The sequence below is a fragment of the Polyergus mexicanus genome, unplaced genomic scaffold (assembly GCF_030449975.1).
Source record: "Polyergus mexicanus isolate NDT 795.1 unplaced genomic scaffold, iyPolMexi1.0 SCAF_10, whole genome shotgun sequence".
NCBI lineage: Eukaryota > Metazoa > Arthropoda > Insecta > Hymenoptera > Formicidae > Polyergus > Polyergus mexicanus.
The window spans coordinates 3,249,411-3,265,468 of record NW_027223330.1 but is presented as its reverse complement, the minus strand read 5'-3'; the positions used below and the strand labels follow the sequence as shown (position 1 = coordinate 3,265,468).

Here is a 16,058-nt window from a genome sequence, read left to right as displayed (position 1 = left end):
GATTACGTCTAAAACGCAACGCGATATTCTCTTTAATACTCATAAAATTCATACGTATTGAATCGCTCCGCGAAGCTCGTATTCTTCTCTTCAAGGACTATAACAAAAGATAGCTAATGGGATAATCTTTGAGATACGAAGAACGAGAATTGGTGACGTCGGTGTCGTAGTATCGACCCTCGGTCGGACACCAGCGGCCGTCACCCCGACAACCCTCGTCCATTCCTTTTGCGTAGCATACGATGGCTAGACGGCTAGAGCATCCTCTAGTTCGTGTACTCTTCATTAGTGCCACGGTCAACGGATAGTCGAGTACGCTCGAAAGATAGAGAAAAAAAAAAAAACGGAAAGAAAGACAAAGAGCGCGCGCGAAAGCGAGGAGACAGTTTTCACTGCATCTTCCACTGACATTTAGGCAAATTGGATCGGCTGTTGTGGACAGTCTTATCTACTAACAAAACTTTTGTAGGGATGCTTTTAGGAGATCATAAATGAGAAGAGACGACGCGTTGAAATGTTGAGGAATAGAATCGATAGTCAAAACTGAATATAAAAAAGAAGATATAAAATTAACAATAAGTAATTGGTGTTTTTTAAATAATAAAAAAATCCATTCTTGAAAAAATAAATGTCGCCTTTGATCGTTTAATTTTTTTAAACCACACTTATTGTATATTCGGATAGCACAATGCGAGATGAAGAATATAGCGATTCTAAATTCAGCGTCTTAATCAATGTGAATATTTTACAGTTTTATTTTATGTCAGATTATATGACACTTCTTCCTCCCTAAGATTAACTCTGCTTTCTAAACGACTGAAGGAGGAATTATTCGCGATGGGTAGGATAATTATTAACGCGCTGGAGGATTGATTAAGATTAACAGCGTGTATCGCGTACGGTGTGGTATCGATTATTAATCGGTGACGATCTCAGAATAACTGTACTTAATCCGCCGATCGATTTCCTTTTAGAGCCATCCGGTGCATTGTTATACCGTCGGTCCCATTGACAATGAATAATCAAGATTATGCGTAACGAGTAGACAGATTACGCTGGTAATAGCGATGCGCCGTAATCACGACGATGCTCCTTAATTAAGTCGGTATTGGATCGATAATTCTCTCTTCCTCTTTATCCGTATCATCGAACGTACCGCGCTATTTATCATCACCACGCAGGATAAACAGGAAATGTCGGTCGAGACTTCGCGAGGAAGCCACTCGCATCTATGCTCCCCCGTACATCGGCTTTGATATATTATTCGCGATATTGCGTGTATATTCGTAGTCGATGCATCTCGAGGAGAAAGAAGAATGCGTACGAATGGCGCGATATCGCGCTAAAACCACGGTCATTTATCTTTAATCCGCGGATATTCGCGCTGTGATCCGCACAGCGCATGTAACGTGATTTTATAGAAGGTTTTGTATCTTCGTTTTATATTCTCTGTCAGAGTATATAAACTTTTCAACAGATATAAATAATTATAAGCTTATTCTCTTTTACTCTGCTTTTCTCTTTTCTCGAGAAATCACGAAAAGAATATATTTCCGCGCTGTACGATATTTATTGCGTCAGATATTAGATGTCAACAATCTCGAAATTCACTCGAAAGCACTCTCGTCTAGTTTTACAATGCAACAGTTGAGATATCGAGCAGTCAATTTATAGTAAATGACACTAATGATATTCGGTTGATGCATCCTAAAGACGGCGACGTTACTACGTAGTTAAGGTGAGAGTTGATGCAGCAGGAAGTCGATAAAGTGGCGCTAAACTTATACACGGTGTGCCAAGCATAGCCTGCATTTTGCTTTGATCGAAGAGATTCTATATTCGAATTTAGAGATAATTTTATCTGTAATATCTTTTTTCGTAGAATGTGCCTCGTAAAACTACAGATAGAGAAATTAGAATACACATGAAATATTATATATATATATATATATATATAGCCATGTACAGAAACGATTATACTGACCTATAAAACCGATGCTCATCTTCTAACGCTTCTAACACGTGGGCGCACTTGGCATATAGTCGAGTACACACTGTTGGAAATTACGTTACCCAGGAAAGCTATCGGTTCTTCCTTGCGTGGATGCCGTAATATTAAGACACGTAGGAAGGGAGTGTAAAACCGACAAGGATCAGAGCGTATAATGGGAAACCTTACTTACGTACGCGCTATGTGGTGGAGTTAATTATCGCAATTAAGTTTTCACTCCGACTAATACAGTGACGTAACGATACGTCAGTTACAATTACATAATGATAATTAGGATTATCGTTTATAATTTATTGGTTTGCGATGAAAAGATGATCGATCGTGATTGTCTAGAAATTCGACAATTCCGTGCATTCATTAACGAGGTTCGAAATGCGCGATGAAATATTTTTGCGGAAACGCGATAGTCGAAAAACTTTTCTCTTTACAGTAGAATAAAAGATACGTTTAAAAGAAGCTTATTTGTATTAAATCTTTAATAGCAATATAAATTCAATTAATTATAGCTAAAATATAGATTTTAATCGAGAAATGTATAATTAAATCTTTTTTCTTTTTTACATAATTAAATTTTTTCTTTTTTTACATGAAAAGTCACTTGAGAATTAAAAATAAAATGTACATCGTACCATCGTATTTAATCGCAATGTCGGCGGAAAGAAGGTTTACCGCACCTTCATATACGTGTATAAAGAAGTATTTACGAGCGGTTGCTTCCTAGTTTGAGCGGAAACTTGGATGTACCTATGCATTATCTATATAAGTTGGCACACACGCACACACAAACACAAAAGAAGACCAGTACAGCATTTTTAAAAACAGGGAGGATGTGGCGTCTTCCCCTTTATAGCTCGAGATGCGCTTCTAATCCGACGAGAATTAGTGGATGCTGTAAATTCCCCTGTGTAAGAATCGTAATACAAGCCGAAATACGGTATCAGTTAACTACCTGCAATCTACGTTGTCTCTCGCGTCAATTTTGATCGAAACAAATCCTTTCTATCCGGATCGTGAAGCTAATTACCAAGGGACGTTGTCTTATCGGAAAGTCCTTGCTTCTCGTAGTTACGACATTGTGTGCGTACATAACAAGATATGGATAGAGATAGTAAGATGTAACTTTACGTATACATGTATTTGTACAATTAATGTATAATAATTAATCAAACGAAACATTTATATCATTTGCTTCATCATGGATTTTTTTTAGATTGTTTAATCGATATATCGAAAGATATATTTATTAGAATTTTTCCAATTTTTCGCTTTTATCGATATATTCCCTTTATTTTAATTTTACGCATAATGTTTGTTCTTTTTATTATTTCTTCATATTGTTCCCGGAATTGTTGTTAATTACGTTAAAAAGTATTCCGACCATTCATGCTATTATTCTTCGTATTCGAGCAATTTAATTCGTTCGAGTTAATTTACTTCATATAATAGAAATCACTTTTCTTCAAAATCTTGGCATGCTGCAAAAGTAATTTGCAAAGTCCCTTCGGAAGAGACAGGCGTGAACTGCCGTATCTCCGACGAGTCGGGATTCGCGACGCTGATTAAAAGATCGGTCCTGGAACACAGGAGCGACTTCGTGCTCGCTGATGCGTATAATTTTCTCTTGTCGAAGTAATATCGATCTCCCGTTCAGCGTTCGCAAGATAAGTTGAAGTAATGACGAGCGTGCCTTTTCCTTCTTAATTCATAATTATCGTACTACGCAGGGATCGTTAAAAACGACCTCGAAGGACGTCATTTATCGATGGAACTTTTCATCTAGGTCAGACTTATATTATTTCGGCATTATTTCGTATCTCTTATATTCTCTTTATCTACATTATCGTGTCTTAGGTGTAGAATCAGATTGTTTTTATATAACTAATAAATATATATTTATTATAAGTAAAGTACTTAATTTTAGACAGCGCGTGTTCAAATGCGTGACGCATGCGTTTATATTTACGCCATATTTTGATTATTTGAAAATCAGATATACAAGAAATTATATGATGTTTATCTCGTTTATCACAAAATATCTAATCGTGAAAGAAATATCAAAACACGGTTTAAGTGTTTAAAAGGGCAGAAATCTTTGCGGTCGCGAAATGTCAACCGCAAGAGTCACGGCGATTTAATCGAGACGATGAAATTAATAGAAATTACGGCGCCTCCGTTCAATCCTATAATTCTCTCTTCAATGTACAGACGACTCGACAGTCCGGAACGCTGTCTTTGTCCGGAATTGCAGGGGATCCGTCCCCCGCAATTGCGCGCGATTAATATTTTCGTGCGTCACGTGCCGAGTCTGGAATTAAAGCGGGTGGATTCGAACGATCGATCTTGAGCATTCTTGTTTGAGTGATATCTCAATTCGTGATGAACTTTGTTTCGAAAAATCTTCGATATTAATGTCATGATCTAGCGAATTAATATATATGTATTTCTAGTCACAACAATTATAATTGTTCTATAGATTGAAATGTCAATTAAAAGATTCCTTCTGTCATTTAGTTATTTTATTAAATTATACTGCCGTATTTTGTGGAAATATCTGGTCTTGGCATTATTATAGGGTGAAACAATGGTTATTATCAATTAGTAGATGTGTACGATATTTCTCGGATGTATCATTATTAGTACGCGCTGATTCATCTTTCAACCGAAAAATATACGAGATCGAGAGCATGTACGATGCGCGAACACGATACTCCGATTTATTTTCAAGAAGAAAAGGATTTAGTAGAAACTTGATGAGTTTATCGAACTTGAATCGAATCACATTCGCCAACTTACAAACGTTACATTTCTCTTCTCTTAAAAGTGTTTGTTTAGGATGATTTACGGCAGATATAGGAGATTCTAAAACCTGCGTAAGCATTGAACAGTTTATCTCGTACAGAGGATAAGCGATGCTATTCGAAGAAATTTCTAAAAGCGATAAAAGAATTCACGGAAGTTGGTAGGCCTATCCTTTTAAAACCTTCGCGAGCATAGCTTCCAGTTTTTACCTTTGCATTTTTTTTCTGGATTTTTCTATACTCGTTTATTTAATTTCTGACGACGGCGAATCTTCGAAGAGACGCGGAACGAGGTTTGACAGGAAGGTTTACGGGGGATATTTATTACCGTTGCCGAGGAATTATCGGCCGTCGTTCTGTTCCGTTGTGCGCCCTGGTGAAAAGGATCTTCGGTACGAAATTATTGGCGTCTCTTTGCGCGTCTTCTGAGAAACAATCGGATCATCTTATTCCCTCCGTTGAGAGCTCACAGCGTGATTCTTACGGCGAATAAAGGATCGAAGATCATTGTACCAATTATGATGATCCGTTAGATTTCGAGAGATCAAGGCGAGGTGTATAAAAGTTGGAAAGCTATATGGAATCATAATGAAGTTATTTACGATGTGTAAAAAAAAACCAATCGAATCGAAATTAATTTTGAAACTTTGTATCTCTTTTAATCGATACTGAGAATTATTGATTATGAAATATAATAGAATTTTAGAGAGCTTCATGGATCCATGAATTCTATAAATTTTTACTTTGTCGAATCTCCGAAATACGTACGTTTCTTTGCATTTTTTTTAATTTCATAGATCTTTGAAACTTTTTATCTTACCGATCATGAACGATGTAAATAATTAGTAGGTCATAATAACAATTTGGAAGCGACATGCGGTCGATTTGTCTCGCTTCGACTGTTGCAAATTTCAGAAATCGACACAACGAGATGCTTCGATATCTCCAAACGCACAATTCGATGCGTAATCTCCGCAACGCGATGGCTTAGGTGTGTTTCGCATTTGAAATAATCGCAACCACATCCGCAGTCATTGGCACGTCGCGATTGAAGCGCGAATGCATCGCGCACATGTTGCACATACCGTGCGGATTGCGAGCTCGCATCATACGCATGAGATACATAGATTCAGAATGCAAATCATGTTGGGAAAAGAGAATTTTGAGCGCAAATAAATATACGCTGCAAACGGATCATTACGTAATGGAATTTGTCGATTGACTCATATTATCGATCAGAGTTCGGTCGCGTTCCTTGCAAATTTGTGATTCTCAATTCATATGATCGCGTTATATCTTTGTCGCAATTATAATTACATCGAGTTTCCGTAACGTGATTTCTCGGATCATTCCAAACTCTCTCTCTCTCTCTCTCTCTCTCTTTACGGATCGCAACGTATAAACAACTCCGTTTCGCGACGTAACCAGAACTTATAATTAATGTAAGCAGTGCTAATTGTATTTTCGGACTAGCCTATCAAGAGTTACCGTCACGTCCTAGTAATTTTTTCTTCCTCCATCTCACGTCATGAATCATAATAATGTTTTACGAGGTTAAAATATTCCGAAATAACGGTTCAAGATCAGTTATCCTTCAAAGTTTCGTCAATTTCAAACTTTTCTATCTTCCGCGCCACGATCTTGCGCTTTTGTATATTTTATATAGTACAGTTTAGATCTTTAAAAAATATTTTTACATGTCCCTGAATTTTTATACAAAAATTTCTTAGAAAATTTTGATAATATTTTGGGAAAACAGTTTCTTTTTTTTCTTTTTACATAAATTATCGTGTTTCAAGCTACAGTAAAAAAAAAATCAAAAATTTGTATTATATCGACAATTGTTTACATCTATTCTTCCCGTGGCTTTTGTTCGCGCTGCGAGCCCTTTCTCGTGATACAGTTTCGCGCACGTGTGATAATCGATGTGACATGAAACTCACACAAGTAACGAGTGATAATCTCTGGTCAATCAATGCCTACCCTTGATGCTCGATGGTGCGGTACCGCTTGTATCTAGCAGAGACAGAGCTGGCATATTTAGTCTCCATAAAGGGACATCGATCGTCGTTCAAGCGACTTCGTGTACGAAGTATGCGGAAGATCAAATCGCAAGAAGCGCGTCGTTATATTCTTCGAGTAATAGTTGATGAATCATAGAAACTAGAAACTTGGAAAAAAATTCCCCTCGGGATAATTATATTTATTATTGTCAGGGATATTCTTCATATCGAATTAATGATTTAATACCAGGCTAAAAAAAATAAACAGAATTAAGATACTCATTTTACACGTTATTTCATAATAACTTAATGATGTTTAAATGTTCAGATTTATAAGATCATTGTGAGAAGAATAGCTTCGCATCTTGCACAAGCCCCCCCCCCAAAAAAAAAAAATCAATTTTTATGTTCTTAATCTTGATGCATTACAAATTAACGGTAAGTCTAAGAGAGAAGAGAGGCAACTATTCAAAAAATATAATATGATGACAAAATATCTCACTAATATAAATTAAATGCTACACCACATTGTATATTACGCAGTGATAAATTTAATAACTATTAATTTCCTGTAACTTTATAATAGCTATTAAAAGAAAGACAGGAAAGCCGTTATTCTTTTCAGTTTATAACAAGTATTAATTTTATCATACGTTAGGAAAATATCGTGGTGTGATATTATCCTAGTCGGTTGATTTTCTGATTTTTAAGCTATTCTCCGTAAAATATCGCGTTGGACACTTTTCCGGCTCTTACCCTTAGCGAATCGACAAATCTGTTAACAAAGGCTCTTGACATAGATATATTATTATATCTTGATATTAAATTTTGAATCTTTTTTTGCTCAACTTAAATTTATTTCAAGTTAATTGAAAAATATTTTATTATTATCTTGAAAAACTTTTTACTTGTGAAAATTTTATAACTAAATAAATTATAATATATAATTAATTATATATTTATCTCTCTATAAATATTTCTTAATAATGTACTATTATAAATTTTTTTTTATGGGAAGCCGACTTTTTAAAAATTTGATGAACATGAATAACGAACGATTTTATATTATTTAGAGAGAAGAGTCGCTTACTTAATACTAAATTTTTTTGGCGATAGTTACGAAAGGTCTAATGAGAGATAGTTAAATAAATAGAATTATAAAACAGCGACAAGCCAGCAGTTAAGTTCGGCAAAGGATAGAATATACGTAATTTTGACGTCACAGAGAAAATAGAAATGAAAAAAGAATCGTTCTTCAAATGTCAGATTGCGAATACTAGTCTATTTGCGCGATTAAATTTATATACTCTCCTTTTATAAAAGATTTTCAAAAGCGTTTAATTGCGTGGATGACCTAGAATATGGTTGTAGCCAAAGCTATTTTAATGACCGGAAGGCATCTACTCCTTTTACATAATCTCGTGCAACCGACAGGAATTATGTGAAAATTTTAAGTACTTTTGAGATAACATTCATACGGAATGAAACACGTTTGGATAATATTTCCTCGAAATTTAAAATCGAGAAAATATTACCACTTAGCACTTCTCTAATAATAAAATATTTAATTTGTCATCTATCGTAAAACTATAATCAATACTAAGCGCATGAATGCGGCTTCTATAGCCGCAAGAGGATGCTGTGGTGCATCCTTACTTCTTTCTCCGGGATAGAATCCAGCCATAGCGAATCGATGTTAGCTCGTAATAAACATGTATGCGTAAATCGTATCGACGAGCTTTTCTGCGCGTACGTGGATTCTGCTCGAAAAATTCCGCGTCTCTCTTCCCGACGCGGAAAATGCGTCTCTTCTCCGCGCCTTCTCGGCCATTTCCGGCGTCTGTCGGCGTCGATCGTGAACGCGTCGAGACGGACCCACTCAGTCGAACGCTGACCGCCGTGTACGCGAGACCGCTCGTGAGTGAACTTTGCGTTAGCCACGCAGCCACGAGTCCCGCCGTCTGTCGTGGGTCCAGCTGTTAGATCAGCTGTCAAATTTTGACGGGCTGTCATCGGGAAGACGCATCTCGTGAAAGCGTCTCGTGATATTTTATCGAGACGACGAGACCTGATCGCTCAATGTCACTTAGCTATCGCAAGAACTAACTCCCATTCGAAGGAACTCGAGAATCGCTGGAATAAGCGCGTGTCATCGAAAGCGGGGGTGGAATCAATTAATATCTCACGCGCTGCGTAAATCGGCCGATCTACGCGTCGGTGACGGTATCGATAAGCTCGCTCGTAGCGAGCAAATATTACACAGCTGACAGCCGGTCGAAACGCGGGAAGGTCAGAGTCGCTGCACCTGTTATCTGTCACCAACTGTCATCTAAAATCTGAGCTTGTGAGTCGAGCGTCTTTCGTTGAAGAAGTCGGGCGCTTTAAACTTTCGGAATTTCTTCTTTGGAGCGTCGAGTCCTCGCGAAGGACGATCTTACCGAGGGTTTGCCGTCTCTTAAACGAATTCAACGTACGAGCCTGTTTGGTCAATTTGTGCCACTTCACGCGGCGTCGCAGGGAGATCGGCTCGCTTGGTGTTCCCTCTCTCTTTCTTTCCTTCGTCGTCGACATCAAAAGTTGACTGACCGACGTGACTCACGAGATCAGGAGTCATTCTCGAGTCGTGGCGATTGTCACGTTGCGATCGTAGGTGCGTTCTTCGCGGTCTTATCGCGGCACCGCCGAGAAAATATCATCGATATCTTATTATTAACACATCATCGATCGCATCTTACGTGACACACGTATAATCGAAATTAAATTACGGGAAAAAATTCAACCTTGACGTTGACATTTGTCGTCGTAACGTGAATCAATCGAATCGAGATTAATCGAAGTCAGAAAAAGGGATCAAAGTAAGCTTTGCCCAGGAGGTGCTTTTTAATCGAGCGTTGGTTACACGAGTCTTGAAAGAGGAACTTTTAAACGATGAAAGAACATAGAGGTTTTCAGAAGCTACTGCGTTAAACGTCCCTACAACCGTAATCTGTATCGCGAATCATAATCAATTATCAAAATCGTTCGACTTCTTCTTCGATTGTCTCTCGAGGACATCGAGCGATCTCGGCGCGCGACGGTTTTTATATTTTCGGCGTCAGAATTAATTGCTCGAGGACGGGGGCTGTTAAGAGAGACGGTCACGTGCCACCTGTTACGAGCCGATCCGCAGTGCGGAAGGATCGCGAGTCCTCGTCGCGGATCAGCGTGTCGGGCATCGGGCGATCGCAGGAGAATGCGACTTCTGGTGATAGAATGTTGACGGCCCGATCGGGGCCTCTCGGGCTCGGCGTACCGCGAACCCTGGGGCCCGCGGAAGGGAGCGATCACCTCTTCCTGCTGCCGGAACGTGCGCTCATCATGGACAGTACCCACCTGCGACAGGACCTGGCCGGTCTCGACTTTAATCTGCACCTGAATCTACTGCACACCGCGCCCCGCGGAAACGTCTGGCTATGTGAGTTTCTAATTTATATCAAAAGGTTATAACTCTCGAGATGAATTCGATCTTGATTATTTTGATTTGTTTTGCTGGTCTGATTTCTTTGGATTCGTTTATTTTTAAGAGAAAAGTAGTTGCGTCTTCTTCCGAAGTAATTGAAAAAATTTTAAAAGCAGATGGAATTACAATCGCATTTTTCGATATACTTTATTTAAACTTTAGTGATAAGAGAGAAAGATAATATGTTATTTAATTCTGTCTCTATGGGCTGAATAGTTTTCATCGCGTTTAAAATTTACGGATATTAGCAGGATTTTCGCTTTCTTCAGCCTAAATCCTCGAAATCGCGGATAATCTAGATATTCGAAATTGCAGATAGTACATACAAATCGGAGCATCCGTCTCCATTTGTCTTCGTCCATCGCTAAAATAAAATACAGAGCAAATTTAATATTTACATAAAAACCTTCAACGTATTCATTAGTCTGGGCGGGTAAAGTCCCTTAAATAGTATCGCTCTTTATAATATAATTTATTACATTATTTTTTCGAATCTCCAGTATTCGGCTTTCTAACTATATATTTCCAGATAAATCCAGATATAATACGAAATATTTTGTCTTTAAATATTTGACAACAACGATCCGTATCTGTGTCATGAAATTTTTCTCAAAATTTTCACAAGACTCGGAGATTGGACGTTAGACAGAAAAGGGTGCGATTATTGTACTAATATGTTATCTGAGATGCGTTCTACGCAAACCACACCTTTGTGTCGTTTTCTCGACGGTTTATATTCGATACGGAAACGAGTCGCTTAAACGAGGTTTTGCGCCGGCGATAAAATACCGCGCGAGGATTTGTGTTTTCGCACCGTATTTCTCAGTATCTTATTATCTGTCGAAGGTATGTATCCCTCTGCGAAACGAGACGCGTTTTCGGAATTTTTCGATTTTTTCGCGGAAAGAAGGGTGAAAAATTTACAAAGATTATAATAACGTCAGATGCTCGCATCTCTTCCATCGCGAAAAAAAAAACGCGAAATAAAAAGAGTGTTTTTAACTAGCAGAAAGAATCTAACTTCGAAACTCTAGAAAAAGGTAAGAAAATATACAGAGAGAAAGAGAGAGAGCTAACTACCACTAGCGTGCCGCGAAAATGATCGCCAATTAAATACTTTTTTGCGCCAATAGAAATGTAGAAGTCGCTCTTTATAAAAGAATGCTGCGCGATTGTGATGCTTCATCATCGCATTTCTATTCACCGGCCGTTAATTTGGTAGATGGAAATTTAATTAACACAAATTGGTGCATAAACATTTCGCGAAATCGCGAAACAATTCCTTGTCGCAGATGTATTTATTAGATACGAGTGTGACCATTAATCTTGTATAACGTCCAATTATTGCAACATGTCATTTTCTTCGTAACTGGCGATGATTAGAACGGGGCAAGAGACATAATTAACACATATATACGTTGAAACAAATATCGATAATGAAAATGCTCTTCTCTGGAGCTTGCGTGATTTCTTTTTGGGAACACTCGCAAAGTTATTTCAAGTGTTGAGTGATAAAATTATACATTTTGATCGCATGAAATATTTTCCCCGAATAAAATACTTTCGATACTTTTCTACATTGCACCGAAGAATGGATGAGCTTTCTAAAAGTTGAAAGTTATTTACTCTGAATTGTATCCTATGTATATTTATCAAATAACAAGGGAATTGTATTTAATTTGTGACAAATGCGTCGAGTGCCAAATGGACTTCTCGAGTCGTGTAAATGATGATAAATGGAAAATCGAAAATCGAATAATTTACGGAGAAGTAAAAGTTGCAATTGATATTTCCCCTAAAAATTGATTTTTCTTGATTTTTGCGATCGTAATAAAGATATAAAGAAATTTTTAGCGCGAAACATTCTCTTAGCTTTCTGTGAAAGTATAATAAATTCTTGTTTTTATCGCGAGCGCATTAAACTATGAGTATTACAAATAAATTTCTGACGATAGTATTCTTGATCTTTTTATCTTTGGCATGGAGATGAAAGTACAAATATATAATAAGTAATAAAAGTGGATCTAGTCTATTAGAAAGTTTTCATAGAATATTTAATTTTTACAGATTGCATAAATACGTTGTTTTACTTTTTTTTTTTCATGTATAAAGTTAAAAAATGTTAATCAAATCTTTTCTCCGCGTGATATTATTGCTTGTACAAAATATAAGTATCATTAATTATTATAAAGTAAATAAAAATATATTACCGCGTGAAGATTTCAATAAGAAATCATGCTTCTATTCGTACATATACATATATGTATATGTTCCACATTATATATTAACGGTTTATTCCTTATTTGATACTCTTAATCATGTCAAGCGTGAAATGACGCGTGACGCGTGTAATGCTCAGAAATTTGTGCAAAATATCAGCTCGACGATCGCGTGGAAGCCGCCGTATCCTCGATCGGACATTAATAGAAGGCGTATTAAGCTAGGGGAAGCGTTATAGCATCCTTTCCCGCGCCGCGCGCGATTACGGAAAGTCCGTAAAAAGATCATTACGATTTATATTTATCAGCGGCCGGTGTACCGTGTTATTACGGTTTTTGCGATGGCGGTTAATTCGCGGTGTTATGTTGCCGGTATTTGCGCAGCTCGTAATTGGACAGGGCAACAGAATGCTCTTGAGATGTATGCGGTGTATAGCATATCTCTCTCTCTCTCTCTCTTTTTTTTTTTTAAATTACAACTAGCTGTCCCCACGCGCATCTGACAGCATCGCAAAGATTTATGAAATCATCCGGGATGACGTTCTATTCGCGCGCACTTGAATTGCTCGAGTGGTAGTCCATATCGTATTCGATTTGATATACAGGAGTGCTAAATATTTGTGTATTTTCTAGTTCTTACCTCGTTAAAATATACGAACCGTGCAAGAGACGCGCCGTCGACCGACACTCGAATGAGATCAGAGATATCTGGGAAATTCAAATACGCAAGGATTTTTATCCGTTTTTCAAAGATCCAATATAGAATAGATAAGAATCTGATGATGGAAATTCAAAATTTTTAATCTTGAAAATATTATTTCAAATAGGAGTCGGTGCTAAGGTACTCTTACGAAACTGTGAATCGCGCCGTATTGCAATTTTTTACGTCGTTTAGAAATTCTTAGCGGTTACTTTTCTGCTAGGTATGCAACGCAATTAAGGTGTGCTAATAGAATTAATTAGTTCTACATGCACAGATAATTAATAAAATGCCCTCGAAACATCGCCGTGTTGATATTAATGATCGTGTCTTACAAAATATCGCAACGATAATATAATATTCATAGCGCGAAGTACAATCGCGATGCTGATATGGATACTGCAATTATCCTAAATCGATGCTACTTTAATAATTTCTTTTATAAGTGTACTTCTTTTACAAGTGGTTTTTTTTTTTTTATAGTATTATGAGAGGAATAACGATGAAATGACAGCTATTTACCTTCGCGATTCTATCAAGGCTAATCGAAGAAAATACTTTTCCAATTGTATGCGTGGTCACGTTGTAATGATTTACAACATATCTATCTGCTACACCATTCACTTATACGAAACGTGATGACTGTCTATAGAAAGTTAAGAGAAGCGTTAGATATTGTTTAACTGAATAAGACTTTTTTTTTTTTTTTAATGCAAATCTTTCACACACACACACACACACATATATATATATAATTGCTACACAATGCACACATATATTACTGGCAAGCAAATTTATCTTTTCCGAGAGAAAGTAATTTCTTTCGTACAAAATAAAAGATTCGCTTGAATAATTCAACGCGAGAGATAATTAACGAAAAACTGTAGTTGAATTTATATGCGGGGAAATAAGGTTACTCTAAAATTAATATTTCTTTCTACGCTTATGTATTTAATTAACGTGAAGTTAAATACACATTGTATATTTAGTTAACATGCGGTTAATATTTTTCGTTTCATTATTAATCGTACTAATGCAAGCTCTATTTTTTACGTAGATTCCGAGATAGATTACGTACATTCGAGTAATTTAATGAAACCTTGCCTTGCTATATATCATTACACATGAGCGCGCACGAAAGATCGTTTGCATCATCGCGATTACTTCACACCACGATCGTATTCCTGCACATCTCGTGACGGAATTGTTTATACCGATTATAGACTTTGGTATTTTTGCTTAATTATATTTTTTTCATGTATGATGAAAATTTTTAAAAAGTATCGAGCTGTAATTTTTTACTGCAATTAGAATTTAAAATTTTACTTATTGACTAGCGATAGCTTCATAATTACTGTCGTTTCACAAGTAAAAATTACAATGGTTCTTCAATGAATAAATTTCTGAAGATGCTAATGCAAAACTTTTAAGAAAATTTAAAAAATTTTTCGTGGGAAAATAGACGCTTGTTCGACTTTATTCTTTCGACGAATGAAATTAATAAAGAAAACTAATCTGAAGCGGATCTCGAAAATACACAATCCCGTTTATCCCAGTTAATTGGACGTTCTGGCCAAGATTGGCCGACTTGGTATATAATCCGATTGCTCATAGATTGATTACTATATCGGAAAGACGATTCGGACGAGAGCGTCATCTTTCACCAAGTTCAAGATTATTGTCATGTTGATAAACGGTACAAAATGAAACCCTGTTCGATTCGCTGTCTTTTTTTCGACAATGCGTCACCGTGATACGCGCAAGGGCGTCGTATGCTAACGAGATATTTTTCCCTCGACCGGGTTACTTCCGCGATCGAGACTAATGGGTTGTGACTTGGACGCTGTTTGCGATAAGCGACAAATACGTACGCAAGTGTGTCACGGTTATTAAAAGCTTTCGTTGCAAGGCTCGGCCAAGCAGGGCACTTGGGGCGTACTGGAGCCAGTTTGACGTGGCGTCGTGCAATTTCCCGTTTTTCTTATCCACGCGACTTCAAGATGTTAAACTTTTTTTTTTTTTTTTTTTTAGTTATGCCTTGCACTTTTGATACATAACAAAAACTCTGATTTATCGATTCGATCATTTGACGGAATGCAATTAAAAGTCCAAAATTTTTATAATGACATGCTGAAAATACTATCAGTTTAAGTTACGTTCTGGTATGTAATTTATAAAAACAATCGCGAAAAGAGAATTTTAAAAGCAGATATTGCGTATACTTTCCTATACACTTTGCTGCACTTTACTTTGTAAATATTTGAAATGACGCGACAGTTGCTAAATATTTAAATTCGATAACGCGTATTTCCTATTCATTTCATACAATATTTATGAAGTAAAATGCGTTATTATCGTACTAATGTGACGTTTGTACAGAGAGTCACGCTTTGAATAATTACGTGGAACATTCCCACGTTACATCGAATTAGCGACTGCTGCGCGAGAGAACGTAATTCGAACTGAATTTCGTAGCTAATGAAGTGAATCGACGTAACGCATAGACCTAACTCCACGCCTTGTGTAACGAGGTCTTTGTAATTATACCCAGGGAAATGCGCCAATTGACCGAGCTTCGTTCTCAAAGCCCGGAAACACGTGTCTCGAAACACATAATCGAGGCATGTGTAACAAGGTGAACTCGCGCTGATTTCGTCTTGTTACACAATCGTTTTGTACGCTCCTGTACCTTTTGTCGTAGCAACGCGTATAATGATTTGTCGTTTATGCGAGCTATCAATCGTTGTCACGAAAATTCAATTATCCGAAAAGACGTTTCTGTAGCGCTTAATTTAAAATTTGCAAAAAATTCATCCAACAAACTTTCG

General features: G+C 37.1%; 1 protein-coding gene across 18 annotated transcripts in view; it reads left to right on the top strand.

The window, feature by feature from the left end:
• Positions 1–16,058, top strand: part of LOC138936797 (ensconsin) — a 139,045-nt gene that overhangs the window by 42,935 nt on the left and 80,052 nt on the right. For 3 of the 18 annotated variants that reach the window (XM_070302481.1, XM_070302479.1, XM_070302477.1), the window contains exons 1-2: positions 8,598–8,729; positions 9,942–10,266. The exons of the other annotated variants lie outside the window; for them this stretch is intronic. In XM_070302481.1, coding sequence (XP_070158582.1) covers positions 8,613–8,729; positions 9,942–10,266 — 442 coding nt within the window. In that variant the 5' untranslated portion in view covers positions 8,598–8,612. Of the gene's footprint in view, positions 1–8,597; positions 8,730–9,941; positions 10,267–16,058 lie in introns of those variants that run through there. 18 annotated transcript variants of the gene reach the window in all.